The 27,720-nt window shown below is 39.7% G+C and overlaps 2 protein-coding genes across 9 annotated transcripts in view; one reads left to right on the forward strand and one right to left on the reverse strand.

Annotated features, from left to right (window-relative positions):
* The first annotated feature begins 183 nt into the window (after positions 1-183).
* On the forward strand, positions 184-27,179 carry LOC111242907 (immunomodulatory peroxidase-like). The gene is made up of 17 exons (XM_086986939.1): positions 184-826; positions 1,365-1,460; positions 1,939-2,226; positions 4,050-4,138; positions 6,757-6,855; positions 7,131-7,352; positions 9,087-9,257; positions 10,653-10,820; positions 11,166-11,267; positions 12,791-12,983; positions 18,263-18,434; positions 20,173-20,305; positions 20,713-20,840; positions 24,870-25,072; positions 25,414-25,583; positions 26,294-26,402; positions 26,990-27,179. The coding sequence occupies exons 1-17, from the start codon at positions 675-677 to the stop codon at positions 27,108-27,110; spliced, it is 2,616 nt and encodes an 871-aa protein (XP_086843065.1). The 5' UTR covers positions 184-674; the 3' UTR covers positions 27,111-27,179.
* Positions 25,174-27,720, reverse strand: part of LOC111242908 (uncharacterized) — a 36,072-nt gene continuing 33,525 nt past the window's right edge. For 7 of the 8 annotated variants that reach the window (XR_015326304.1, XR_015326302.1, XR_002670201.2 and 4 more), the window contains one exon: positions 25,174-25,324. Coding sequence is in view for 1 of the 8 variants with exons in the window: in XM_086986898.1 (XP_086843024.1) it covers positions 25,238-25,324 (87 nt within the window). In the remaining 7 variants the exon portion in view is untranslated. Of the gene's footprint in view, positions 25,325-26,951; positions 27,086-27,720 lie in introns of all 8 variants that reach the window. The other variant, XR_015326305.1, reaches the window with a different exon arrangement.

A 27,720-nucleotide genomic window follows, 5' to 3' on the forward strand; every position in this document is an offset into this window, starting at 1 on the left:
ATAGAACACATAGGGAAAATATCGACCTAGAAAGACGCGATGACACAGAAGCTCGCAAAAAACATATATATATATATATATATATATGTATGTATGTGTATGTATGTATATGTATGTATGTATGTATGTATGTATGTATATATATATATAGAGAGAGAGAGAGAGGGGGGGGGGGAGTCCGTTTGTTAGCATCGGATCTGAAAAATAGTTATCTACAGAGATACCCAAACGCACGATTTGAATATTCAAAAAGTTCGTGCAAGAAGGAAGAGTCACTTAGTTGAGCGAAATAATTAAACGCTGGTCAATTTCATTTTCAAAATACACCATAATATTTCCCGTGTATTATTTTTTTGCAGAACGTCATGCTCTTTATTAAAATCATGTACATATGCCCTGCTACGTTAAAAAATGTGAAGTAACGACTTTTTGGTCCACTAAATATGTATATATAGCGCGATATAAAATTAAATCCACAAGAAACTAGAAAATGCCGAATTGTCGTCATTTGAGGAAATCCGGTTAGAAACTGGTGGGCGAGCTATAATAAATGAAATACTTTAATGTAAATAGATAAATATGGCTATATAAGCGCCAAGAGAGCAGTTGTGAAACGCTCATTCCTGCAAACCAACGAAAAAGCTAAATCAATGTATATATAACAATAGTTGAATATGAGCCACCATCGACTTCGGAGCTTCGGTGCATTGTCAGTTAAAAGAGTTCTGAAAGGTGGAAGCTCTACGGCCGCGAAAATCGCACTACACAGCGAGGTGATCGATGAAGGATTTCATTCTCAAAAAGACAATGCTTTATGCACGATGAGGTACAATGCCAGGCTTAACGTTCTATATTCGTGTAATGGCAATATTGCACAATAGCTGGCACGCAAATAAGTTTACAATGTGAAAAAAAGGCTTACAGTTCGGTCACACAATGGTCTAGCGATGGCAAAAGACGGGTTTAATGCTAGGAGACTAGGCCTATAGATTAAGGTGCATTTATTTCGACAATAAATTGCTTTTTTACAAAATAAAAATACCTTTGCGATCTGTATACTTATATATAGTATGTCCTAAATAATCGTATCTTTTCAAATGTTACACGAGGAGAAGCTCTATTTGTGTTTCCTATCACCGATCAACGAGCTACTGTGCCTTTTCGCCATTTTAAATTGTAATTTACAGACCATCGTCAGGATGTCGGACTTCGTCCATTCCTTGACTCCCTAATACACGCGTACAAACAGAATTGCTATGCAGTATATTTTTCAATGAAAATTCTAATAACGAGATCCTCTACAATAAATCAGTGTAATTTGAAGATTAACTCCAGGTTTTGCATGTCCCATATGATTAATTTAGAGGCTCATCACACAGAAAACCTACGAACAATGTATTTGTCTGGCAGTACTCGACCAAGGCACAACAGCAAATTCAAAGCTTCCACGTCGCCTTAATGTAAATAAGCTTCTTAGTTGGAAATAGCTTTATTAAATTGATCTACTTTAGTAATCTATCCTAGCAGACGCGCGGTTCTTGTATGCTGCTCCCTGATTGAATCAATTTGACTAAGCATCTTTATCGAACTTGCAGGAAATAGAAATCTCCAGCCGACATTTACCCATAAATATTCAGACTAATAAATTTACCTGTTTTTTTTTTCGATTACCTGACTCGGGCCTATTCTGTAAAGTCCCAAGAACTCATAGCTGTTAGAATTAGTTTCGAGATGACAGACACATACGGATATAAATACATGGCTATACAAATTTGCTTGCCATTCAAAGCTACTATCATCGTCATTATTGTGGTTTGCCATAGAAATTCTGAAAGGGTTAAGAACTTGACAAACGACCCACTATTCACAACAGGGTCGTTCGAATGATCTAAAGAAAAGCAACATTAAAACGGTCATGATATCCGTTTCCTTGTTTAGCCTATTCGAAGGCTTCTGGATGCCTGTGCTGAGTAGAGCCTATAGCGAACGTACAACAGGCCTCGTTCTAACGGTTTGCGTCATCGCGACGGAATTGGCACGGTGGCCAGCGCTGGCCGAAGAACCCGACAGTTTGCGTGAAAGCGATTCGCGTGATTTCGGTGAGCGTAGTGACTGTGCACTTCTGCTCAAACGGCACTATGTACCACATGGGCAAAAAGACCCCAGTTATAGTGATCTATACAGTGGCACGTACGGAAATGGCGGCGGCAGTGCTAATGACAAAGGGTAAGTAGCATAACATTTAGAAACTTCTTTGTTTTTTTCTCGGAATTCGTTTGTTTCTCGTTGATAGTTACCTGCATTCATGTGACGGTTTCTATCCAGAAAACGCTTGAAGCTTTCATTTCGTTCAGGATTTTGTTTAGAGGTGACGGATAGCAGTTGTTAAGCAGAACTAAAGTGTAGAATTTACGGGTAACGAATTAAAAGTTAGCAGAACTTATTCGATGGTTCAACTAGAACAATGTATATCTAAAACTGGCTGTGCGCTTTAAATAACTGCTTATTGTAATGCGCGTTCTTTTCGTGAATAGATGTATTTCTTGCAGATATCTGATGATAGGTCGTTTAGTAACTTGGGAGAATAGGTCTTCAATAAGGAGTTTTCGATCCCCATACTTTACGCACCGGTTTCGTGTATATATGTATATATATATATAGTATAATATCGTATAGAGAGCCAGCATTTCACATGCGGTACGCGTTACATATAAGTATACACGTACCTATTATTCCGGTACTACGCTAATATATGGCACATTATCGTATGGCTTAACGGCTAGTAGTAACAGTAAAATTTCGTTTGCATGATGTCACGGCACGTTGCCCTGTATAAACAACAACAACAACAACAACGGCAGTACAGGCTGCTCTATTCAAGGGTACTCTTTCCTGTTCCTAAGAGTGCTTAGCTGATCTCTGATGTGACGTCTAGGATTTTCCATTCTAGACAGCGTGTACGTATATACAACCCGGGAAAGTCGCTCAGACCGAGATTGCGTGGCCTGTCAGTAGGGCGCCAATTTAGTACTCATGCAGCGATATTCTAGCTCATTTATTAGTTCCCCAGAGGGACGAGCGAATGAAACAAGCAACAAACCGTAGCAGAGAATGCATTTCTCTGACTGGAAGAGTAAATCACTGAACATGGCGTAATTACACTCGTTTGGTTTGGTCACAGGCAGGCAGGCAGGCAGGCAGGCAATAAGGACAGTTACAAACCACGACGCGGTCTATGAAACTCGAAGAGATCGAGCATCTATATGAGTGTTATTGCCACATAATGTATGTACGTTAGGCCTGTATTGCATCCTCGATTTACAATACGTTGTGTTTCTTGTTGTTGTTGCTTAATGCTGTATAGGGAGTGTGCAACGAATGAATCAAGTATACATACGCGACTTGTTGAAAGAGGGACTGATCTTTTGCACAGTAACGATTAGTTTGGTTTAGCTGAGTCCAATACAATATAATTAGGTAATTATTAAGATGTATTGTTTCAGTTGTTTCATGAGATTGTGATCCGTGTGGCCTCTTTACATTTGTCTTTCTCTTTTTTTTCCTGTTATGAGAATTGAATCTGAAGTAGTATCAGTACCGCATCGTAACGGTATGACCCTCAGCACACGATGCTTTACTACTGGCTGAATAGTGAAAATTAGGCATAGAATAGCGCTTGGTGGCCGCAAAGATCGGCCATGCATGAATGTTTATTATTGAGAGAATATGCTGTAATGACGTTTCGATGTGATAACTATTCCCTAACCTGTATCGTTGAACCATCTCTAGTCTAATATAATAATATAAAACTCGGATTATCCATAACATGCGTATTAAACGATGCCTAAATTGACTAGAATGCATCTTCTATCTTATATCTGAACTTTATAGTTCGATAGGCTACAAAATTATAGCACGTCTAAATGGAAGCATGACTACATAGGACCGTAAGCTAAATCACTGAATACCTTTTCAGGCTGAAACCCAAAAAGCTATATATTTTCAAGCACAATACTTATCCATAGCATCTGCGTGTTGCGTTATTTCAGTTACTACAATGACATAGAGCCATACGAGGTGATCTGCATCAAATACTCGGACGTTAATAAGGCAGCAATGGAAGCTAAGAAGCGACTCAGTTCGTAGTCGTATCTATGATAGATTTTGGCTCTGTTATATTTGATAGAACAACTTGTCTTGCTTGAGATATTCTTCATCTTGATATAAAAAAAATCTTCTTGGAAATGGCTAAACTGTGATATCTTCTTCCATATACTTGCTAGACGGAGTTTGAATCTGCGGGTCCTAGGAAAATCACCGAGGACAGGCCTAATGGCCGAGATAATTAAGTTACAGGAATCGTCGTGTCAAATGTCTTGACATAAATCATAAAAATATAATCTCGTGACTATAGCTATAATCTTTCCTTCTGACGACAAGCTAGTGGGCTGCATCTTAAGCGACCATGTCCGTCTAAGGACGATTATAGGTCTACCCTAGAAATAATCTTCAAATACGTATTCAGAATCAAGCAGTAATATCTAGACCGTTTCATTTGCCGCGTTCGTGCGCTAGCATTGCATAGAAGAAAAGACTGAGCGTGGCTTTTTTAGAAGGCTATTTACTAAATTCCAGCGGCTCAACGAGGTCTTCCGTCCTCTTTTCATCGCAAAAGCTTGACCTTCCCTCCTCATTGGCCGTATACCAATTTCCATCGAAGCAGATCGTTAGTTTTAAATCCATTCTCTCACTTCAGAATACTTCTTCGACTAATGGAAAATTGATACCCATTAAGATGTCTCCACAAACGTCCTAAGCCCTAATAAGTTTTGAAGGAACAGCTTCTATATGGAAAATGTTGCTTGATACAGACAATGTGTTTCCGCCTTTTATTAGCCCTCGCTCGATCCCTGCGATAGCAGTAAATTTAAGCCGTAGTTTGCAGAATATTATGTCTTTCATATAGAAGGCTCTTAAAAACAATCGCTCATCGTCATAAAGGCCTATTCATTTTCAAATGATTCCGTAACTCTTTAAAATAGATTTGCTATTATTATTATTCTGCTTTAATAAATGCCTACTTCAAAATGAAGATATGATTGACTTTCACCTTCAGTTACAGCTAATCCATAGAGTGGTATAGGCTATGACCTACTGCGCTCTGTCCCTAGTTTATTAGCGGCGCCCTCAAGGTAACTATGTTTTGTATCTAACATGGACGACTGAAGAAGCCATCTGTCTACAGCCGTCGGGCTAATTTCGGCGAGAAAGCAACCTGATACTGTTCATCGTCATTACAAGCACAATCATCATTATTATCAGCAGCCATTAACAGCAGCTGTACCCGCCAGGGGTTCATCTAAACCTCCCAAACGCTTTAACCTGTGTGTTGTCTTAATGAATATCCCGCACCCTGGCAAAGCCTCCAGCCTACCAGCGTAGCGAAGTACACACCATACGAAACCAATGTGGCCTTCGTTTAAGTTCAGCTCAAGTGGTCTAGCTTGTTTCCCCGCGTCGCACCCTAAACCAATAACAAAGTCAGCCTATTACGCGACCCCCTTCTCCCCAGCCCCTTCATTCAAGCCGACATTAACGCCGCCGATTCTACACGGCACAGCTTTACCGATCTTTCCTTGATGTACAGGGTGTTCGGATAAGTTGGAAGAAAACTGGTATCGTTCGGCCATTTTGGCCGCGAAGCTTACATGCCGCATCTAATTGGTAATAGACACCTGAGTCTCGAAAGCAACCCCTATTTTTTTTTAAAATTGTGCACGATTTTGATGAATTTTCGAGCTCTTCCTAATCCCTCTTGTGGATCATTGGCTTTCCGTGAGAGAGTTTTTGGAGGCCGCATGATGGCCACTAACAAGGCAAGTTGTCAACTTCAAGCAACTAAGGAAGTTTATAAGCTCGGTGACGAGTAGCGGTTCATCTTGTTTAAAATCGCTGGACAATAACTAGTCTTCGCCTATAGTTTGTCTTCGCCGTAATTAAGTTGTGAGTATGAAGGAATCCAGTCATGATAAAAAGTCAACTCATGTATGTCTCAATTTATCTTGAACGCGTTGTAACAGTATTTTGTCGTATGCTGGCACGATATTCTTCGTCTCGCTCTCGATTGCCACGGACACAGCAGTGGCTTTTTTAAGCGTTCATTCTAATAAACGTAAAGCGGAACCACCTTCGAAAAAACATTAAGTTCTAATAAGGACTATTACTCGAATAAACAATACATAGAAGTTAATTTTAGTGGGTAAAAACTAGGGTACGGTAAGATACGTCATACTAGTTAAGCGCCCGTTTAAGTACAATTGTCTATACACTTTAAATAGTACATTATGTATGCTATACTTTTGGGCATTGGTTCCTTCTAATATTATAAGGCGACCTAAAGACGTCGAAACCCGCACAATAGTAGCTTTAGAAGAAGAAAAGGGCATACTTTGACAAAATAAGCGCTAGCCTAAGTGTACCTTCTTGCTCATATGGAAAGGACAATGCGCTAATTCTCATTGTCTTTGGCACGTGTTCATTGGTTCATATAAACGATGACTGCCATTTTAATGGCGAATAGTCAAGTGCAGGAAATGAAGGGTGACGGCAAAAAACGACAAGATTTACGAAAAAAAAATATTTTTCTAAGTTTTTGGCTAGTTTTATACCACTGAGGCTAGTTAACAATCAGCTAATCTGGTGATTTTATCGGCTGGCGATGTTATAATTATACCTTTAGCCATTGTACAATTTTAGACTTCATCCGTCCGCGTGGAATCGATGATCCATTGCCAACTGAACGAGACATTGCATTAACTGGAGAACTTATTCTTGAAACTACAAGAATTCTTTCAGGTAGCGTGTTTGATTAACTTATTCTATCTAGGCTACTCTTTCTGGCGTACGGTGGGTAGACGTTACGTTTCATGCGCATGTTTCATATGTCGAGTATTCAAACGAGGGGCACTCCTACCCCATTCTGTACGTATCCATATGTAAATTCGGATGAAACCGTTTTATAATTTGTTGTTTCTTTTGGGAGACGATTTCTTTAAGGCACGTTCATCACCGAGCATTCTAGATTATAGATTTAACATGTCTGCGATTCCGATCCGGTCGTTTTCGTTTAGCTATGTTTCGTCTCACTTACGACGAGATCGCGAACGCTTTACCTCTTGTGGATGTATCACGTACAGAACTCTGGGATGCGTGTCCTGCCCATGTCAAACCAATTCCGTGCACCGTTGAGCGATTTCGCACACAGGACGCAAGATGTAACAATATTAAACACCCCTCCTGGGGAGTCACCAATACGCCCTTTGTCCGATTTCTGCCCCAGGTCTACAGTAACGGTAAGTCAAATACACATTTGACTTTCTCACACTTTCTAGTAACTCAACAAATACTAGGCTAAGTGATTAACAAAGCAGAAACGTCACCCGTAGCCCCGAATCTCCATAGATTCTACTAATCAGATCTTGTGTATTTTACTATTTCGGTTACGTTTTAATTATTCGCTTTTGAAATGGGGTTAGAAAATATAGCTAATAATACATAAGCTCAAACTGAACTTGACCGGGCGATCCAAAAACAAACTAGCAAAACTTTACGGAACACATTGCTTCCGCTACCTTGAAATGTTTGATCTTTATGAGTTGCAAACAACTTAGGACAGGCTTGCGCTAGGCTTAGCAACGTCAAGGTGGCTTTCGTGCTGTGCTACAGCCATGGATAAATGGAATTAAAGGTTTCTGTCTCCGAAGTAAAAGAATCAATATTCCGTTCGTTCAAGTAGAGTGTTCCTGTACTATGGGGATTTTCGCTCTTACCAACTAAATAGATAGATTTATTCCGGTCAATGCCTTCTCGTCCAAAGCGCCCGCTGCTGAGAAGGGTTTGTTTCAGTCTCGAGACGTTTATTGAAATAACATGTTAATTCAAAAAGTTCTTCAAATTTACATTCTTTCAGCTCTTGTTAGTGAGGATAGCGCGACAGGTCAGATTGCTCTATCCTGCTTTTGTAACAGCGACAGCTCCCGTCGACTTAGTGAATAGAAAAGGGAAACTTTAAGATCAGAAAATAATGTATTAATGTAATTTATGTATATCCAATAATATATTTGTTTGAAGTGCCCATAGAAAAGGAAGGAAAGCTCTACGATTCGGCTAGATGGCACCAGCACGGCAACCAACAGCTGACGTTTTTGCCTAATTAATGAGGCGTTCACTTAACCAGGACGACTCAGCGGGTGATTGATATTCTTGACGTTAGATACATCGTCCTTCGCTCAGCGGCGATTGGTTATATGGTAGGCATTATAAAGATACGATCGAGCAAGCTAAGCTTGTCGTTGCCGAGGTCATATAGCTTCTAGGCTTGAAGAAAGTAAACGGTTCGCTCTATAGTCACTGCGCAGCTTTTCAGCTACATTAGAATAACGCATTTAAAACAGCAGGATTGCATACTCCATAAATGGGTCACTTTCCAAAAACTATTAGTTTAGGACCGCCGCTGAGAGTTACATTGAACTGCTGGTCGCCATTGTGTAAGCAATTTTGTTCACTACCATGCACCTCAAATATGCCTTTATGGTTCATGGAGAGATACGCTATTACTGAAACATTTCGGGGAATCTTTTAGAATGAAGCCATGCTTCTTAAGAGAAAATGCGATCATTAAGAATTGGATCCCAGGAAAATTAGCAATTATCACTAAAAAGAAATATAAAATTGGCTTAATAGTTGCTTATATTGTTACCATGTCGCTTCATTGGTCTGTGGGAGAAAACTCAGATATCTACAGCAAGGTCTAGTCAAACTACACAGCTCATCGCTGCTATCCTGGAGAACACTTGACAACCGTTCTTACAGAAAGACAGCCGGAAGGCGCTGATAAAAAATCAATCTATACATAAACGAAAGTACTAGATTCTGTTAATCTTAGGGACACGTTGTGGTCGAGGTTCGAATCCAGGGATAGACACTTCATGGAATGCCTGACGGCGATGCCGGATGCAAAACTCGAAATACTAAGATTGTCTTATATTATATGCGGCCGTTTCTTATTGGTATAACCAAATCTGCAGGTATCGATGGACTGCGCAAAGCACGTGATGGAGGTGATCTGCCGAATCCAAGAGCAATTTCAAACTTCATTCATCGGGACTTCGATGAGGCTTCGCCTAGGCTGACCATCCTGGTGATGTCTTGGGGACAGTTTATTGACCATGATCTCACGTTAGCTGCACCTCCCCGTGGTACCTACTTGATACAATAAGTTTATTTAGAACGTCATTGTTGATTCACGGCATTTTACCTGCCGATGCGTTACAAATACGAATAGTCGACACTTTATGAAGAAATGTCGTATGCTTGCACAGTATCACTTATATGAACTGGCAAGCGTGGTATGATCCATAAATACATAACGTAACTAAAGTGACGCAGTTAGTGGAAACCGAAAAAAAAAAGTAAAATAGAACAGCTCAAGTAATCAAACAAGGAATTACTCAAATGATAAGTGGGCAGCCCATTGTGACGGGTTTTCGCTGATAGCTACTGCCCCATATCATAACTATTGCAATAGCTGGGCGTTTGTAGCCATCAGACAAAAGAACATTCATATAGGTGCTCGTTTTAGCCAGGTTTGCTATATCGGACGACAGCGATCGACTTCGTATTCAGGCCATCTTTCTACCGTATCCATTGAAGCGAAAATTGCGTTCACAGTCAACAGTGTGCTAGTTGAAAAAACCATCGGTTTCCCCATACTTAATAGCTCTCCATTCGTTCTGTCCGCTTACAATGACTAAGCGAGACGGTGTATATCATTCGGAAAATCTTATTATGCCCCATATCCTATCTGCCCAATAGCGAGCGGACGAAAGTCTTCATGCTGGCAAGATACTGCTTGCGTATGGTACTTAGCTTCTAGCATCTTTGCTGGACGCTCTCTCGCGTCCGACGTTACCCTGATCAAAGGTAAACCTAGACAGGAGTTCGCGCAAACCTTTTTATCCGTTCGCATACGAAGCCCTGTGTACAAAGGGGCACATTAATTCTATTTGAATCTTGCTCTAAGTCTTTGACCAACAAGCTCTAGTACGGTGAAATCTATGCAAATTTTGGCTTACTGAGCGATTTCTAGCATATTCGTAAGATCTCTAATGTTAGTAAAAGTTCCATTATGCGTACAACTAAAATCACGGAATGGAAAACTTTGCATCCAAACGATTTGGTCAGCTAATATTCATATTTAAAGTCGAATAGATATACCGTGGGGCAGTATATAGTTCAAATACATTTCTGATTGCCTCATTTTTTTATTTGTCAGCTTAAGCCGGTTTTTGTACAAACCCGCCTAGCTCGGCCTGATCACAGCTTAGCTAGTCACTCAGGCTCAGAGGTATGCTACCAACTTTAAACCGGTGTAGCCTACTCCACATCTCGACGTTTGCTAATATAGCTTTATTTAGTTGTTTATCTAAGTGTTGTATCACACTGCGGTTATTCTTCAGCTATAAGATTATAGAACTTGATTTCATATTAATTACCATATTTGCTGACATAAGCGAAAAAGGATGTAAGCGGCAAAAGCAACTCTCGTTTCTGTTACGAAACACCAAAAGCTCGAACTGTTATTAAATAAACAGATGAACAAGACCTCGACTTCGACTGTTGTGGAGTACCCCCAGAAATGCAGCATCCTTTATGTCTCACGATAGACGTACCGCCCAAAGACCCTTTTTATTCAAGATTCAATCGACGGTGCATTGAATTTAAAAGGAGCCTCGCAGGACAACGGCCCAATTGTGCCCTTGGTACGCATGGACGTAACTACCTAACTATATAGCAAGCGTAACTATCACGCAGTACGGCTGTTGAGAACCTTACCTGCTTCCTGTTACACACCACCTTTATGTCTAGCCGACGCTGTTCAATAACTTCCCTTTTATAGCCTTCCATTAACTTAACCTACAACACATTAGCTTTCGACCAACACCTTTGTGTTATGGCACTGTTTTTTTCATTCTACCAACCTGAATGCTAGTGCAATGATTTTCCTCACTAGATCCTCACGAAATTATTGACTTGTTCATTTTTGTCGTCAACACGTCCTCTTGGCTTTGTCACTTGTTAAGTAGTTATTGTTAATCTCTATTCAGGTCCCCGAACACACATTAATACCTTATCGCACGCGGTGGACGCAAACTTCATCTACGGATCATCCGATGCCCTTTCTGCCCGCCTGCGTGCTTTCGATAGAGGTCAGTGGTCTGGTCATTTCCAGCTGCCGCCATCAATAGCGCAACAATTGGCTTTTTCTTACGGCGGCCATATCAACCAATACGATGTTAGGTGTATAAAAACGCTGTGGGTCCCACCAATTAATACGCCATAGATGGTAAATTTTACTTAAAGCTTACCAATCACTTCCCAGTACTGGTTCCGTTTCCGGTCACTAGGTTCTATGAATTGTCTTAGCTTTTTTTTATAGAGATTTCAACAGTGAACGCAACGACAGATAACATGATTTCAACATATATGTATACATAAATTATAGAGAAATTTCAAGTTGCTTGATTGCTAAGAACCGTATGTTTGGATGAGCGTATTTGCAGCTTCTCGGTAACTACCAATATGCGTATCTGGGTGTCGATAAGCAAACAAAGAACTTATAGGTAACTAATTTAGTGTTAACTAGGTTAACAGTTAGAGGATCGTATTCATGAGTCACGATGATTGTTACTGTACCGGTAGCATTTCGAAGCGCTTCAAACATTCTCGAATATATTTTCGGAGTAAGTAGCGACGTGTGACATGCGCCACAGTTATTTACCTGCGACAATTTCGAAAACAGTACAATCGTCAATCTGCCCGTAAAGTTCCTTCTCATTTCTAATGAACGAAAATCATATAGAAACGATCGTTTTTTTTTTCGACAATCTACTGCTTGCGTCATTTTTGTTCAAACGCGTACACGAAACAGATGGACTGCAATTAGGCATCGGGTGTTTTGTGTTGAAGGTTCTTTTTTAATCGATGTAGTATTTTCCTCTGGTATCTGTGTATGCAGTGGTCTGCTTTGATCAGTTAACAAAAAAATCAACATGTATTTGCATATTGTTCCATGTTAATTTTTATCGGCTGTCCTATCCAAGAGTTCTACTTAGGTACGTTAAATCTGATTGTCCTTTCATTTACTCTATGGCGGGCTCGGACGTCAAATACTCGGTCTTAACAGCGCAGCGTCTGACTTCGCCTCGTGATGCACTTACTATACATTAGAAGCACGATGTAATGGGTGTTCGAATGAACTTCGTCATAGCGTCCGTTTGTTCATTAGCAATAACCAATATCACTATAGACATCAACTAGCGAGGGGATTTCGCGAAACGAGCTTATTTTAGAATTTGTAAAGCCAGTGTTATGTATTAGAAACTTTGAACTAGGAATTATGGGTGCATTGCGTATTTTGATAGATAAATAAATACTCACGTAGAATTGTGTAATATTAACGCCGACTAAAAGCGTATCGTAAACATTTCTAAATACTCCAATCTTACCTACAAGGGGAGTTTAGCCGACGTTTAGAGATGCGCCTTCAAAGCCTGCAAACATAGGTAGGTTGAACCATTTTCTCTATTTTGTGATATTTCCAAAGATGAGCTGGAAATGGCTTTACGTTATTCGTTAGTTCACTCAGTACGTTTTTTTTAGGTACTTGTGGAAGCTTATATGTATCCCTATTACTATACATTATATCAATATGGCTCGATTCTTGAAGCAGGACTGATGCGGACGTGGGATCGCTTTAGGGACCTGGGTCTTAAGCCTATCCTTCCACCGGAAAGTGAAAACCCTGAGCGTGATTGCATCGGAAGGCCCAGAAACCTTTTTTGCTTTATCGCCGGTGACGAGCGCGTTAACGAACAGATCCATTTAACTGTTCTACACACATTCTACGTCAGGGACCATAACAGGTTTGTCATTTATGTATCAAATAATATTATAAAATTTCTTAAATTAAATCGTAACGTAAATTGAATCTTTTAATTAATGCCTGGAGTGATACGAAAAACAACAATAGTAGTAATAGTAATACCAATAAAATAGAGGCAAAGTTTTTCTTAATATTTCTTTAAACGGAATACAAAACACTATCACATCCTTTCGATTTGTGTATGGGTCGGGTTCCATCTCAATTATCATATATATCCGATCATTTCATGTGCGTGTATCGTAGAAGAAGGACATTGCAACGACGAGTCGCCTAGATATTTAGCGGCGCCATTGGAAAATTTCTACGTTTTGCCACTGCTGTCATGACTTACAACAAGTACCGTATGCCTCGTTTCATGTGAAGGTTTTTGTTATCCCTGAAAAGCAAATAAAACGACATTCGTGGGTGATTTGGCCAAAGTGGTTCGTTTTTGACGGCATTGTCGGTTTCGAAGTTTCATCGTACGGTAGACGCTCAGATAAACCAGAAACGCTCCATACCCTACATTTCACCTCGTCTGCTGTGCCATCACTGCAGCCGCTATAAATTGCAAACATCTCCATCACTTTGCTTCGCGAAAAACTACACATATGGGATCAACACCATCATCACGGCCATAATCAGGGTTTTATCGCCTTCGTTTCAGCGGTTTTTGCGTAAAAACCGCTTTAGCAGCCCTCCTTTCCGTCTCCCTCAGTTCCTATTTGTTTTAGAATTATGGCCAAGAGCGAACATTTTAGGAGCGCTTGGAAAAGGGAGACTAGGGATGTGGACGAAATTGGGGCAAATAAGCATCCACTATTTAAATAGCACATGTACAGCCGGGGTATTCTTTCTTGATTCCTTACGATCTTGCTTACATCTTGGCTACTCCTTCGATAAAATCGTGTATTCAAAGATCATAAAGGTAGTAGAAGGAACATTAAAATCGTAAAGAGAAAGAACAACGACGAGAATATCGTTGCAAACTACCCTGTGTTTAAAAAAGTTATTATTTGTTTCTTTTTTTTTTGTGTATGTTGACACGCAAATGACCTGTAAGTACACCGAACACTTCTTCGCAAGCCGGCGAGGTGCTGGCGGTAAGGTTTTCGCGAGGTCAAAAAACCTATGGAACTCTGAAAGCACATAGAAGAGTAGTAGAAGTATTTGATATAACAATGTATGGATCTTCGAGGAAACAATATAGTTTAGATTATTTAACTATAGTAATATTGCCTTCCTATATTTGGAACTTTCCTATATTTGGAAGTGACATTTTTGCCGGTCTACATGCAGGTTCGAGTATTTTTGTTTGAAGTGAGTGCTTTAGGTCTAAGAGCCATGTATATACTATGTTTTTGCTATTCTTGTACTCGTACCTGGACTTATTTCAATAGGTCCATTCTACATAGCTTATATTGACTGAGTTCTAACGTTCTGAGCTTTCGCTTGATCGTCACAAACGTTTATATCCTAAAATGTGTCCTTCGAAATCATCATGTCGGTTGTGTCCAACTCGAATAAATTTAATGGTTTCAGGCCACGATTCCGACTGTACGACGGGGTATGTCGTGACACAGCCTTGTTAAATTTCAGTCAAGCATGAAAAAGCCTTTAAAAACAGAACGAAAATCCAACATGTTTTGATTGATGTGAAGAATTGTTCGCTCGACTATGAAGATAATATCTTGTAAAGAAGTGCGACATTTCATGCGAAAGCCAAGTGAGATGAGTGCGACAGGTCACAGCAGGAAGAGGACCTGAAAAGGTGATAGCCGTATGAATCTGCAACTGCAGGTCTGAACAAACCCGGTTAGAATTGCATCTGACAGCGTTTTATTCTATCGATGTCAACTCATAGGTCTTCCATCTTCCTGGCCATTAAAAAGTAAACGACCACTCTGCTCATGGGCCTAAATAAAATATAAGACTATAGGTTAACGGAGAACGTTTTGGGCCTCAGAATTAAAAGATTTAGGCTGAGTTAATGTCAACTTTAAATTTAGACTGCACAAGCAGAAAAGTACGAATTATTATGATTATTTGATTTTGCACGAATTAAAACAGACGAAAAGCTAGATTATAGGAGCACTTTGGTCAGCAAACATATACGCGACTTTAGATGCTCTGTTTAGGTAGATAGAACCTCTTGCGGTGGTATTATATTTAGTCGCTAGTTTAGACGGGCATCCTATAGCTAAATCGGTGTTGAAGATTGTTTAGAAGATCAATCTAAACAAGAGACTAACCACCGAAATTGCGAACGAACGAACATGTAACTGTCGCAAGAAAAATTCATTTTACCTACCTTTAATTTTATCTGAAGCCATCAGCAAGATTCCGACAATTAATCCTATTTTAGCCATATCGCTTCTCGGCCTGTGCTAATTGACGATCATTTAAAAAACAATACAGACATCGCCTCTGCTAAAGAATACTTCAGTTATTTACTAGGATTGTTGCAACAATGACTTCATGATCGAATAGAGAGGAAGAGTTAATGCTTGATACTGGCTCTATTTAGGTTTTTGTGGAAACTGGAATTGGCTAATTTGTTTTGTATTTAACCGTCTATATGCCCTCCAATATATATCGAAGTATAGGGTTGGCAATTGCTTTGGCATCGAAATGTGTTGCTCACTGTTATATACAGGGCTTTATTTGTTCAAAATATATAGGTATTATTGAAAAAGTGTTGACTGTAGCAAGAAAAATGTACCGGCTTCGGACTCATGACGTTATACGTCTAAAAAACCAGTGTATCACTCCAAAGCCCTATAAGTGATAATATATAATAGTATTTAATAGTAATACAAATTTAGGTGGTCAACTATAGGATATCTAAAGGGTGATCTTTTGCTTTCACAGTTTTGTGTGAACGAGTGTTGGTCAAGAGCATATGGATCGATCGTTGTCACAGTCCCTAAGCTGTAATTTAGGGGTTTGTTTCTTTCTAATATTTGCTCAACTTCCTATTGGCATGTTTCGCTAATTTAATGGCTATTGTGAGGAAAAAAACTCTTACACAGGTAGATTGGCAATTATTCGGTAACCATAAAACGATAACCAAGTGTTTATGCGTTTTAGGGTTATTTAATTTCTCTGGATCTCTGTAAGAAGACAACATGCGAATGCAGTACGTATGGTAGGAGTCTATGGTGTTCAGTATAAATATATTAGAATAACAATCCCTAGTCCAATCTTAGGGGGTAACAATAATTAAAACGATCATATGAACAGCTTATAAAGAATGGTTCTTTGGCTGTACGTACCCTAAATACAGGCCTGTGGCCTTCTTATCCCCTTCCTGGTTTCCGCATTGATTCGCGCCGACGCACGCCTAATTAAATTCCTAAAGGCACCAGATATTGACGCTAACGGAGCACCTGCCAGGCACTACTGTATAAACGGACGCTTCCCGTCAACCTGACCTTTCCCAGTTGAACCTCTTACTTCTATTCCTTCTGACTGATGGTGATCAGCAGCAGTGGCACGCCGTGCTCACGTATAAATTTATTGACACTTTTTTTTTTCAATGTGCTTCCATTAAAAACCCCATTTGTCCATTGGAACTGAAATGACCATTTGCTCACGTGCTCAATGATATTGTTCACGCGCAGATTTCTATGCCTATAATATCATTATTATTATTATTGACATAGTGTGATTTGATGAAAATGAAGTGATAAAGCGAAATTTTTTCATAGATTTCTAGCAGGGCTGCACCTTACTTGTGATGTAACCTAGAACAAGGAAATATGTGAGTGAACGCCCTCGGGATCCTTGAAAACACTTTTCCACAATATTTTACAAACAGTAAACAACAAAACTCCTAAAAACATCGAATCGTTCGTAATAACGGAAACGTTTGTTGTAGCGAGAATATCCTATTATGATTTAATATTATAGCAGAAGGGATCGAATGGTCCGATCAACTCAAAGTAGTACCTAACAGGATTAAATCATTTTCTCTCTTGATAGTGGCTGGCCAACATGACGTCTTGTGTTATCTAAAAAAACAACTATTTGTCATATATGAGGGAACCTATTCATACATGCATGTATCTCTAGCTGGATAACTATTATACGGCAATACAATTAATGTCCATAAGGATGGATCCATTTCGATCACATCACTACCAAATGTGTATGCACGTCGCACCTATACATTAATTTTGGATTGTTTTGCACGTTGCACGTATCAATGAAGCGGATCGCTACAGCACGTAGCTGACCTGCCAAATCGACGGTACCGTCGATTTGGCAGGTCAGTAATGACGCTGGTCTGATACCTGTGCTCTATAATGATGCTGTGGACGGATGATCACTTTACTCTCGTTGATAGCTTTGAAAATTTTCATGGAAGGCACTTGATAAAGATTTATGTTTGTTAACATCTTACGCTATCATCTACATAGCTCACGCGCTCAAATGAAAAGCTTATAATTGCGCTGGTTAAAAAAATGGCTAAAAGTTAAGTTAATTGTTATTTTCAGGCACTACAACTCATCGGTACTGATGAAAGAAAAAACACACACACACAAGCTAGTCGTAAATAGTAAAAAGTTTTAGCTATTCTCTGTTCTGTTTAATCCCTAACTTTGACGACGTACAGGGTATAGTATCGTTCTACAATTTATCCCACCTATTACCATGCAGCGTCGGAAACACGTTGGGAAATAAATACTCGTGTGTTTTTGATGTTGAACAGATGGATCTATTGAACGCATAGGCTGATTGGGAACTTAAAAGAAGAGTCGAAACGTGAGAATTTGATGATAAAAGCAACGCGTGTTTAAGTAGCTTGTAGACACGGTCGAACCTTTCTACCCTGGATTAGCTCTAATGCAAAATGGACAATTATCCGTGACAACCGTTTCTGACGAACGAAATATTTTATCGTTCTTCTTGAGAACTATGTAACGTGTAAATTTATTTCAACTTATATTTTCTTACGAAATAATTGTGGAGACGGCTCAATTTGACTGATGATTTCCTGTGTAAAACGACTGTCCTAAATCAATAGTAGCTGAAATTCACTCGTTTTATTAAGGATTTTGCTGGGCACATATCATTGGTAAAATAGCTCTGAGTAAATTTTAATTTGAATGTTCGTACGATGGGAAGATGTGCAACCGAATAGTGAAACCTAATTAAGTAGGTATAAGTGGGCCTCTGACCACGGAATATAATCGGATTTTTGGCAGCTCTAGTGATTTCCCAAAACACGGACTAAAGAAACTTTATTTAACAGATCTACGATTTTGCTGCTCGTAGATTTGCTTTGGAGTTGGGTCGACTCAATCCGCATTGGGACGACGAGAGAACATATCAAGAGACACGCCATATTCAAGCGGCCATGGTCCAGTACATCGTTTACCATGAATATCTCCCGATGGCTCTCGGCCCCGAACCCATGCAGACATACAACCTTACACTTGTGGAAGATGTACGTGTCGCTGTATTTCTATATATAAGCAATGAGATTTGATAGTAAACGAAATAACGGTTTCATATATTATAAAATAGCTCCGTTCTATCTGGATGTTGATACGTGTTTTTTCAAGTATACCGATGACCGTGCAGAAATGTTCATGCTATGGTCCGAAGGCAACAGCTGGGCCTATTTCATGGGCCTCTTTCTAGATAATGTTTCGAGTTTACATTTTGGTGCACGCATAGTTTCAAGCGAAAGGACATCAATAAATGAAACTTGCGCTTAAAATGCACGTGTTCCAGAGTAAACGATTGTTATTGTACCGTTTAACCGAATTAGTGTGCTGTCAACGTGATATTCACAACATCCTCCTCCTGTATCTTAGAAAACCCAAAGCCCCTTACGAATTACCTGGGAACAGTTACCAACAATCGACTGTATACCTTTTAAAATGAGCTACCGAAGAATTTATTCATCGCTTCTGTTTGTCTTTTTTCACTTATGTCTCATTTTCGCTTATGTCTTTTGACATATAATTTTCCGCCTTGTATCTAAAAAAAATTCGCTAGTCCAGTCGGCCTTTGGCTGACGTCGACTGTACTCAAAGTAAAGCAATAGTTTCCTGTCAAATTGATTGATCGTTTAAGCGCATTCAACTTTTCTTTAACACCATATCTTACCACATAACGGATTTAATGTGAAGACTTAAGCACTAAAAAGGCTGTTATCCTGTATAGTTGATCAAAGTTAAATCCCACATCACCATGTGAGATACCAACCGGTGCGCGCTGCATGTGTGAGCAAACTGACAAATCATCCTCGAGAAAGGGGTCAATCGACTGATATTTCTATCGATGATTTGGTTTATCAGATCATCGATGGAAATGTCATAAAAAGAAAAAAGGGTCCAGCTCTAATTGCCATAATTCAGCACGCTGCATTTTACTGTAGTCTAAAATGTGGCACTTTATAGTTGGACATGTATAAGTTCTGAGGTCTTGCAAGTTAACGAGCCTTTACGTGAATTTTGGTGACATTTTTGAGTCTAGTCTTCACGGAAATCGTCCCCTAGGATCTCACAGACCAAAAGAAAGCGCTCGGTCCGTCATAAAGAAAGTTGACCAACGGGACCTGAAGACCTCAATAAATAATACACACCATCCTAGCTCTCGACATCAGTCCTAGACTCCCCCTGGTAACCTTCCATGAAGAAATATCATTAGCCCTGTCAGCACAGCATCTGCGACTGTTTTCTTTGGCTATCCAAAAAATGCTCTAAGCCATGACACATAGCCCACCTTGAAAAAAATGAGACTTGGCCACACAACAGGTTGCTTGCTATCTGTGGTCTGGCTAAACGTGAGCCTACTAAGATCATCTATTATTAAACATTTATAACGACTCTTAACATTTCCACCACAACCGTGTTGAAAGTAACTTAGGGGGGCGAGTCTCCAAACTTATCCAATCGTAACGCAACAGGAATATAGTCATAAGTTATAGTGGACTTGTGCTAACGTTGTCTGTATTTGTAATTTATATATAGAAGTATAAAAAGACGTTTCAATGTCAGATGAACGAGCTCCTAAACTAAATAAGAATTGTTTGGTTAATCTAAAAAATGATGATTTCGTGACTAGTTCTGATTGGGCACGCCGGGTAACAGCTATCGTTCTCACCGGGCGCAGTGGTACTAAATAATAACAAAATTTGATGCCAAATAAAATTGACAACGACAGTTTGCCTTCAGGGCTATTGGGATGGGTATGATCCGGACGTGAACTTCGCATTGACCAACAGCTTCCAAGCTGCAGCGTTCCGCTTTGGCCATACGTTCATCCAGGGGATGATTCGAAGATATAATAAGTACCACGAATTTCTCGGTATGAATCAATCATTATTAGATCATATTATTATTTGAGCGAGAATGGATGCGCTGCGAACGGCATCCCCTTTGATATACTCTGTTCATGATATAATTTGTGATGGATAACCCAGATGGCACATTACCAGCTACTCCTCGCTGGTATATACATTTTTAAACACTGATGTTCCATAGATAAAATCACCCTGAATGCTCTCGATGTGGATATTATGTTTTTGTCCAGTGCTCATATGAATAAATACATTTATCGTATAGAAAGTTTTCAGCTAGGTTACTTTCTAACCTTGCTTGCCTAGCCATATAAATGATCGTTTATATAGTTTTTGATTTGAGTGTTATTACAGTCGTTATTAAATTAACACTACTCAATTTCACAAATGGTAATAACGAGATGCTATTTTGCAGGCCAGACGCCTTTGCGGGAACATTTACAACAACCCTTTGTTCTGTACGAGCCCGGCAAACTAGACGAATTAGCATTGGGCCTTATCAATACGCCTGCACAGACATATGACCCTTTCATCACTCAGGAGGTAAAAAATCGTCTTTTTTTAGGATATCGACAAAACAGAAAGGCCTTTTTCACTCTTCAGAAGAGCTGAATTTGGAATAATTCAACATCCAATGGAAACTTTCATGTTTCTTGCTCTCTAAAAGCTCTACAAACGTATGTCGAAGACACTACACTTCTCTTCATTAATATTATCTCAATTATCAACCCCCTATGAAAACAAAACTACTAATGATTTGTCTGTGTCTGCGGTGCACGTAGCACTTTCTGTTAGACTTTTAATCATGCCTTGTTTTGGGCACAGGGTCTGACCCTTGGTATTCGACTGAATAAAAAAAAAAAGTGTTTACATTTCATCCTTCTCAGATGACAGAGTGCAGGAGCACGGAGTGAGACGGCGTGGCATTACATAATTTTGATAATAGAAATAAGTGGATTGTAACTAATTCTCAATGAGCCATATATCCAAGATGCTGGTATCTGAGCAAGATCCTAGTTTGCAGACTAAGATACAAGGTGAATCAAGAATAAACGCAAATTCGAGAAAAAAACACACACACACACACAGAGGGAACGCATAACGTATTGGTGCATTTCGAATGATCTACGCTGCATCTCTATGCTATAGATGTGAGTTGATTTATTTTTTCTACAAGAAGAAAAATAGTATTTGAAGAAGCATGCTCGCTGACATGTTGAAGCCGATGATATCTTATCAAATTCCATATTGTATGACCTATACTTTTAGAATGTGTGATCTTGTGGCACAAGGTACAAACAGGCATAAGAAGACTCCGAGTGTCCGTAAGCGTGATATCTCTATAAATGCTACGCATTAATTTTCCCAAATAAACTATTCCCTATGGCTCTCCTGCGGAATCTGCAACACTTAGAATAGAAATGTTATGAAAATAACTTTTATTAAATATACGTAAAGCTGACCAATATAATAGTAACAGAAGCTAGGGCTCTGCGACCTAGTTTTGTTAAGGTCTGCGAGCGAACAGTCAGTGATCATCAAACATAAGCAGCTAATTTGATAAAACGATTATTATCACTATTACGCTATATAACGTATAGTTCAGAATCTTTAAGGTTAGATTTCTCTAGCTTATTTTTTGCCCGTCAAGTTAATGAACTTCTTTACGCTTAGCATTATAGCTGGGGGAGTCAACATGTAAATGTTGGGTGCAGTCGTGAACTAGCACTGTTGGTGTCACCTGAATTACCTCTCTACTATATACAATAGATAACTATGAAATCGCGTTTGTTTCAACCAGTTCATCGGAGTCCTGCCCTAAAGATGAATAAGCTGCTTTTCTAAAGCCGAATTCTTTATGCTTATTGCTATTTCTCGTGGTCTTTTTTTTTTTAGTAATGAAACAAAAATAGATGGACAAAAAAAAAAGAAGAAAGCACAAAAGATGGCCACAACAGCTCTTATGTTCTTAGCGTTTGTCCAACAGATACCGAGGCTTCTACTAATCGCCAATCAGATAAAAGCAACATGGCTTTCAAACTTTTTTCCGTCCTTAATGGATTACAGCTGCATTAGGACTAAATAGTTGATACCTTCGATATCCTCTTAAAACTATTAACTCGATAGCACTGTTACAAACATAAGGGGAACGGCAAAATCTCACTCGGTGTTACGACAAAGCTTCTTAGAGCTTTTCGCGGTAGTTGTACTTACCAGTCGCTAGACGCATAACATTATACCCAAGTTTAATGTTGTCTAAAGTCATCCAACAGAAGCGGCGCTCTCCTCTTTCAAGCAGTCTAGCATAGTAAAAGTTACATTTTCAATATACTTAAATGTTTCATACCATTTTTAGCAATGTAAATCTAAATACGTTCGTAGTGTTTCAACATTAACCTCTACGGAGAACAGGAAGCGTCACCGCGAGATTTTGCGTTTTATCAAACTGGCCGAATCAGCTAGCAAACAGCGTTATAACAAAGCAATCGCTCAAATGCAGGTCGAGTATAGTTGGAATGACGCAAAAATTTAACGAGGTCCTACAGAATCGTCAGCTTCCGAATCTTCGAAATAGCCTTACAGTCTAGATGTATCTGTTGATCCTACGCTTCAATACGATGTTTTAAAAAAATTACAAAAACGCTCGGTGGTTTCGTGGTATCTCTGGATATAAACACAGATGCGGGTTTTTATTTTAAAAGGCTCACGACAACTCGACATGTACGCGGCCATTTTTGCTTAAGAAAATAACGGTTTCGGGTATCGGGACAAATTTTACTATGCATTAAGCACCCCCAGAAATGATGAATCCTACATAAATGTGTTTCGTGTACTGTTGCTATACTTTTTTTTTAAGAACTATCCGCTAAAATGGCGTTACGTGGCGTTTTACCAAACAGCAGAAAAATCTGAAAGAAGGACACAGTCTATGGCTGCATCTACTAAAAATTGCCCTAATCATTTCGTCCCTATTTTTTTATTATTACTTTTCTTTGGCGTAGCTACTGGGTATTGGTTCCGCGTTATTTTGAGCATCTAGCGATATTGATCGCCTTATTGGATTTCTTTTATTTATCTCCTCCATTAGTCTTCCTCCGAACTTGAAGCAACAGGTTGTCTAGCGGGGTCCCGGCGACTTATGTGGCCACTTAGCCCGACCCAATATTTTGATGACCCGATGATGGAGACTCGCTTTTAGGCAGCTGCTGCCAAGGGCCAATCTTCGTGTATGACAGCAAAGCCCGGGTTGAGATTGAGTTTCCTAGCGAGTTAACCGAACTATGTGTAACACAACTAATAATAATAGAGGTACCAGCAGTCGTAGCAATACAAGCGAGCAATAATAGGAATATTAAAAGTCCCTTATATACATAGCGATGATTGGGCCTGAGTAAGATCTCAGCTAGAGTTCGTAGCCTAAGTACACGACCGCCACTCAGGTCTTTGCCTGTTATGTTGTATGACACTGGTATCAAGCTCAGAATACCGAGAACTGCCACGAAGATATCCTTGATTAGCCGGAATGTCCTTCGTTCAGCGTTATGATTTCGCCCGAATAACCGATCAGACATTCTCAGATACAACTGTGTTGTCTCTACATTGCTATAATTAAGTAGGTTAGTTCGACCTTTTATTAAATGGAATTTTTTCCGCAGGAGACGGTCGGGGCTCACAAGATTCTCGTTTCGGGACAGACAACTTACCTTGAGTTCTTGCTTTAATTTATCGTTTACCCTAGAATAATGCGAGTATTATAAAGGTTGTTATAGAACAGAAAACAAAAGGCTCTTTTCCTAGCTATAGTTGTTCCCTGTTCGCTAAATTAAGGGTCCCACAATTTCACTTATCGAGATTTTATCATTTTGTGACGGTAGAGTGTGTCCCAGTAAAATCCAATGATGCCCACGAATTTGTTGATTCGTTAACTTTAAAAGGTACACCTACACAAGTTTAACTTGCTCCGAGATGCCGAAACTAGAAAAGCGTTATACAAGAGTTACTCGCATTCGATCGCTGGCCATATTTGAACAGAGTTTAAGTAAATAACATACTGCCAAAACGAAGTGATCCCAGTCACCTCGATTTGTTTGCCACTATTTGCAGGCTGCATTGAAGCTATGAAGAAGCATTGTTAGGCCGCTTACGTAAGAAGAACGAATATTAACGTTACGCATGGCCACGTTAATGGATTGCGAGTGACCTGCGTCTGCAGCGGCGGTCTACCGATACTAAATATCGCATGGCGCGTGGATGGACAATGATGCTTGAACTTCCACCATTTGCAATTTAAAACTATCATATAAATGACTTGCTCTCTAATCCACTTCTTAGTTAACTCGGATCCAAACGAGTTTTCTACTACTCAGAGTTGTTCCCATTCATCTGAAAATTTTTTCCACACGTAGACAGACCAAACTGGAACCTTGTTCATTTGTCTCTTAGTTGTTTGGCAAATGAACTAAACCTTATTTTCCTATGCCAGTGGCAGTTCATAAAGAAGTAGCTACTGACAGTATCATTTATGCGGTACTACACAATGACCATTACTGAAAACTATATGTTTCTTGGTAGGTAACGGAGCATTTGTTTCAAGACCCAGACGAAGGTTTTGGTCGAGATCTTATATCTATAAATCTCCAGAGGGCTCGAGAGCATGGAGTGCCAGGTTACAACGCGTTTCGTGAATGGTGTGGCCTGGGCAAAGTCGAAACCTTTGAAGAACTAGAGCCGTTTCTCAGTAATGGCACAGCTATGCGATATTCGAAGATTTACGAGTAAGCTTCTACAAACCTAGTTCATTATGTTCGAATAAAAATGGCATTTACCTAGGCTCTCTCAGTGAGTCAGTTCCTGGCGAGAATGAACCTTCGGCGCGTCGCACTCTGCAAATTTTATTTTTATTTATCCTGTTTAGCTATATTCATAGATTTTATCTGCTTTTACAGATTAATATTCCTGTTGAACATGCGTTTTACTCCGATCAAACGTTGTTGAAATTTGCTACGCCGAAAATCCATATGTAGACACTGAAATAGATTTGCGAAATACGTGTTATTTTTATGTAAAGGAAAAACTTAAATTCTAAAGCTAATCAATAGGTCTATTTGTCTTACAGGCATCCAGACGACATCGACTTATGGTCTGGCGGTATCTCAGAGCGAATTATTGAAGGCGGGATGATTGGGCCAACATTTGCCTGCGTTGTGGGTCGGCAGTTTCAAAATCTCCGACGAGGTGATCGTTTTTGGTTCGAGAACCCTAATCTGCCTTCATCATTCACCCCAGGTGAGATCGGATTGCACTGTCTATCGGAAGTGTGTAGGATATTCAGCGCAGTGGTAGCAATTTCTACAGATTGTTTATGTGTTTTCAACGACTGTTTGCTTATAGAGCCCCGTATGTATTGGAAAAGCGGTGAATGCGATACCCAGAAATTTACATTTTACTCTAGACCCCCTAATCGTAAATGTGTTGAATTGCTCTCCTTAATCCAGCTTCAATCAGTCAACAATATCCACCTTCGAACGCTGTTCTTTTTCCTATCTGCACTTAATATTCTACATCATCGAAAGAACATTATGTCGAATCAACTTTTAACGAATCTGCACAAAAAACTTCGATCAGCTGAACACACTATACAGCCGATGGGTGATTCGTATCGCTGGGTCGGCGCCAAAATCGCTTCGCGCGCCAAAAGTGGGACGTTGTCATCAAGCGCCCTCAGCTGGCTGATCGGCGCCAACAGCAAGACCACTAGCAGAAGAGAATCACAAATTTGACCCTCAACAGTGTACGCAACGGATATGGAACTCGCTAACGATACTCGCCTGCTTAATTACTATTCGCTTTTTGACTGCTACCTCTACCCGTGTATTGCAATTGCGTAACAAGGTGCTAGCATTTTTTAAAATATAAATTGAGGCATCAGCGTCGGTACTTCATTGTTTGTTACTTTGTGTTTCTTTATTTTGGTTGCAATGGACCTCGTTTACTAGAACAACTCCGCGAAATTCGAACAGCGTCACAGGCGAGGATCATCTGTTCGAACGGAGACGATATTCCGACAATCCAGAGATTCGTTCTTCGGCTCGCACACCCAGTTTAGTAAGTTACTTATTCGATAGAAAATCCTGTCAATCATACAGCTATAGTATCGTTGATTTTTTCGTTCTCACAACGCCATTATTATTTGAGCTGGTTATTCTGTACATCTGTGCCTTGAACAGGATGTATTCCAGTATCGAAGTTGATTTAATCTCTAATCAGATTGATAATGGGAAATCACGTTTGTTAATGGTGTTGACAAAGAAATCACCACGCTTATCAGATAATCAGAGTCCAACAACACAATTCGTCTGTTTTGTTTAGGATTCAAGTAACAGTGTTAAATTATCAAGCGAAGTATTTTGTAAAGTCGAAATGGACTTAGGCTGGCCTGAGCTAAGCTAGCAGTATAATTTTCATAATCTGTGGAGTAGTCGTTTGCGATTTCCGATATGAGGGCCTTTGAAGTTAGCGTCCAATAATTGAAACTTATATAAATTCTTATATTTGATATCGATAAACTGAAATTAGCCCTAGGCTCCCGCTAGAGCAGTAACTGTCATAAAATTACGAAGATTATAATATCTTGGGGTTTGATGTGTTACTAACGATTCGATCCAGCAAGCAATAAAGCTCCTTATTCACAGTAATCCGCGGGTTCGCTGCGAAGAACTGCCTGAACCGGACCTGAGCCTGTGGAGAGAAGATCCGCGTTCGGGACAATGGCCCACCAACAGTGATTTCTACAAGAAAAAAAAGAAGAAATAGGTGCAACAACATCCTCTCGACGACAGATATTATGTTCGAAATAAATAGCTTAGTGACATTTGTACTTTCTTACAAGTAAGTTTACTTGAGTGACTGTCGCACGTTTCGTGCGTTTTTCTCGCATGGGACTCTCCTCCCATCAATATTATGTCTCAAACAGTGACTCCAACACGTTTCCCGTATAGTGGAGGCTATATTATAGGCCTCGCGATTAGTGACGCATGCATTTAGGCCGTTGCCGCGACGCTGACACATACTCTAGCAATGAAAGAAAAAAGTATGCCAGACACAGATGTGCACAGGAGCCTGACAAAACGTGTTTCTCATATAATTTTTGGCCTTCTTACACTATCCGAATCGACTTTTCTGGAAAATGCATGCATATTTTCGCATAATATGTAAAACAAGGTTTCTCAGAGGGCGCCCAGCCTTGACGAACTTGAAAAAGAAAAGCACCTGGAATACATCACGCAAGGTTGCCAAAAAGACGTTGCGTTTCTTTGCGGACATGTTCAAATAGTTGCGTAATCCCATGGCAAGTTCTCTAGTCTTTTAAGCTACGTTTGTTTCAGCCGGAATGGAAACTAACAGATCTGCCTCAAGCAGGCTA

The sequence above is a fragment of the Varroa destructor genome, unplaced genomic scaffold (assembly GCF_002443255.2).
Source record: "Varroa destructor unplaced genomic scaffold, Vdes_3.0 BEIS01000001.1, whole genome shotgun sequence".
Lineage (NCBI taxonomy): Eukaryota > Metazoa > Arthropoda > Arachnida > Mesostigmata > Varroidae > Varroa > Varroa destructor.

What these genes read in the sequence shown, in the direction of transcription:
- LOC111242907 (XM_086986939.1), top strand. Translation starts at nt 675, where the DNA reads ATGAGCCACCATCGACTTCGGAGCTTCGGTGCATTGTCAGTTAAAAGA. An exon ending in GCCCCAGGTCTACAGTAACG is followed by an intron (nt 7,353 to 9,086) that starts GTAAGTCAAATA and finishes CCAAATCTGCAG; the next exon opens with GTATCGATGGACTGCGCAAA. An exon ending in CGGCTCGCACACCCAGTTTA is followed by an intron (nt 26,403 to 26,989) that starts GTAAGTTACTTA and finishes CCTTATTCACAG; the next exon opens with TAATCCGCGGGTTCGCTGCG.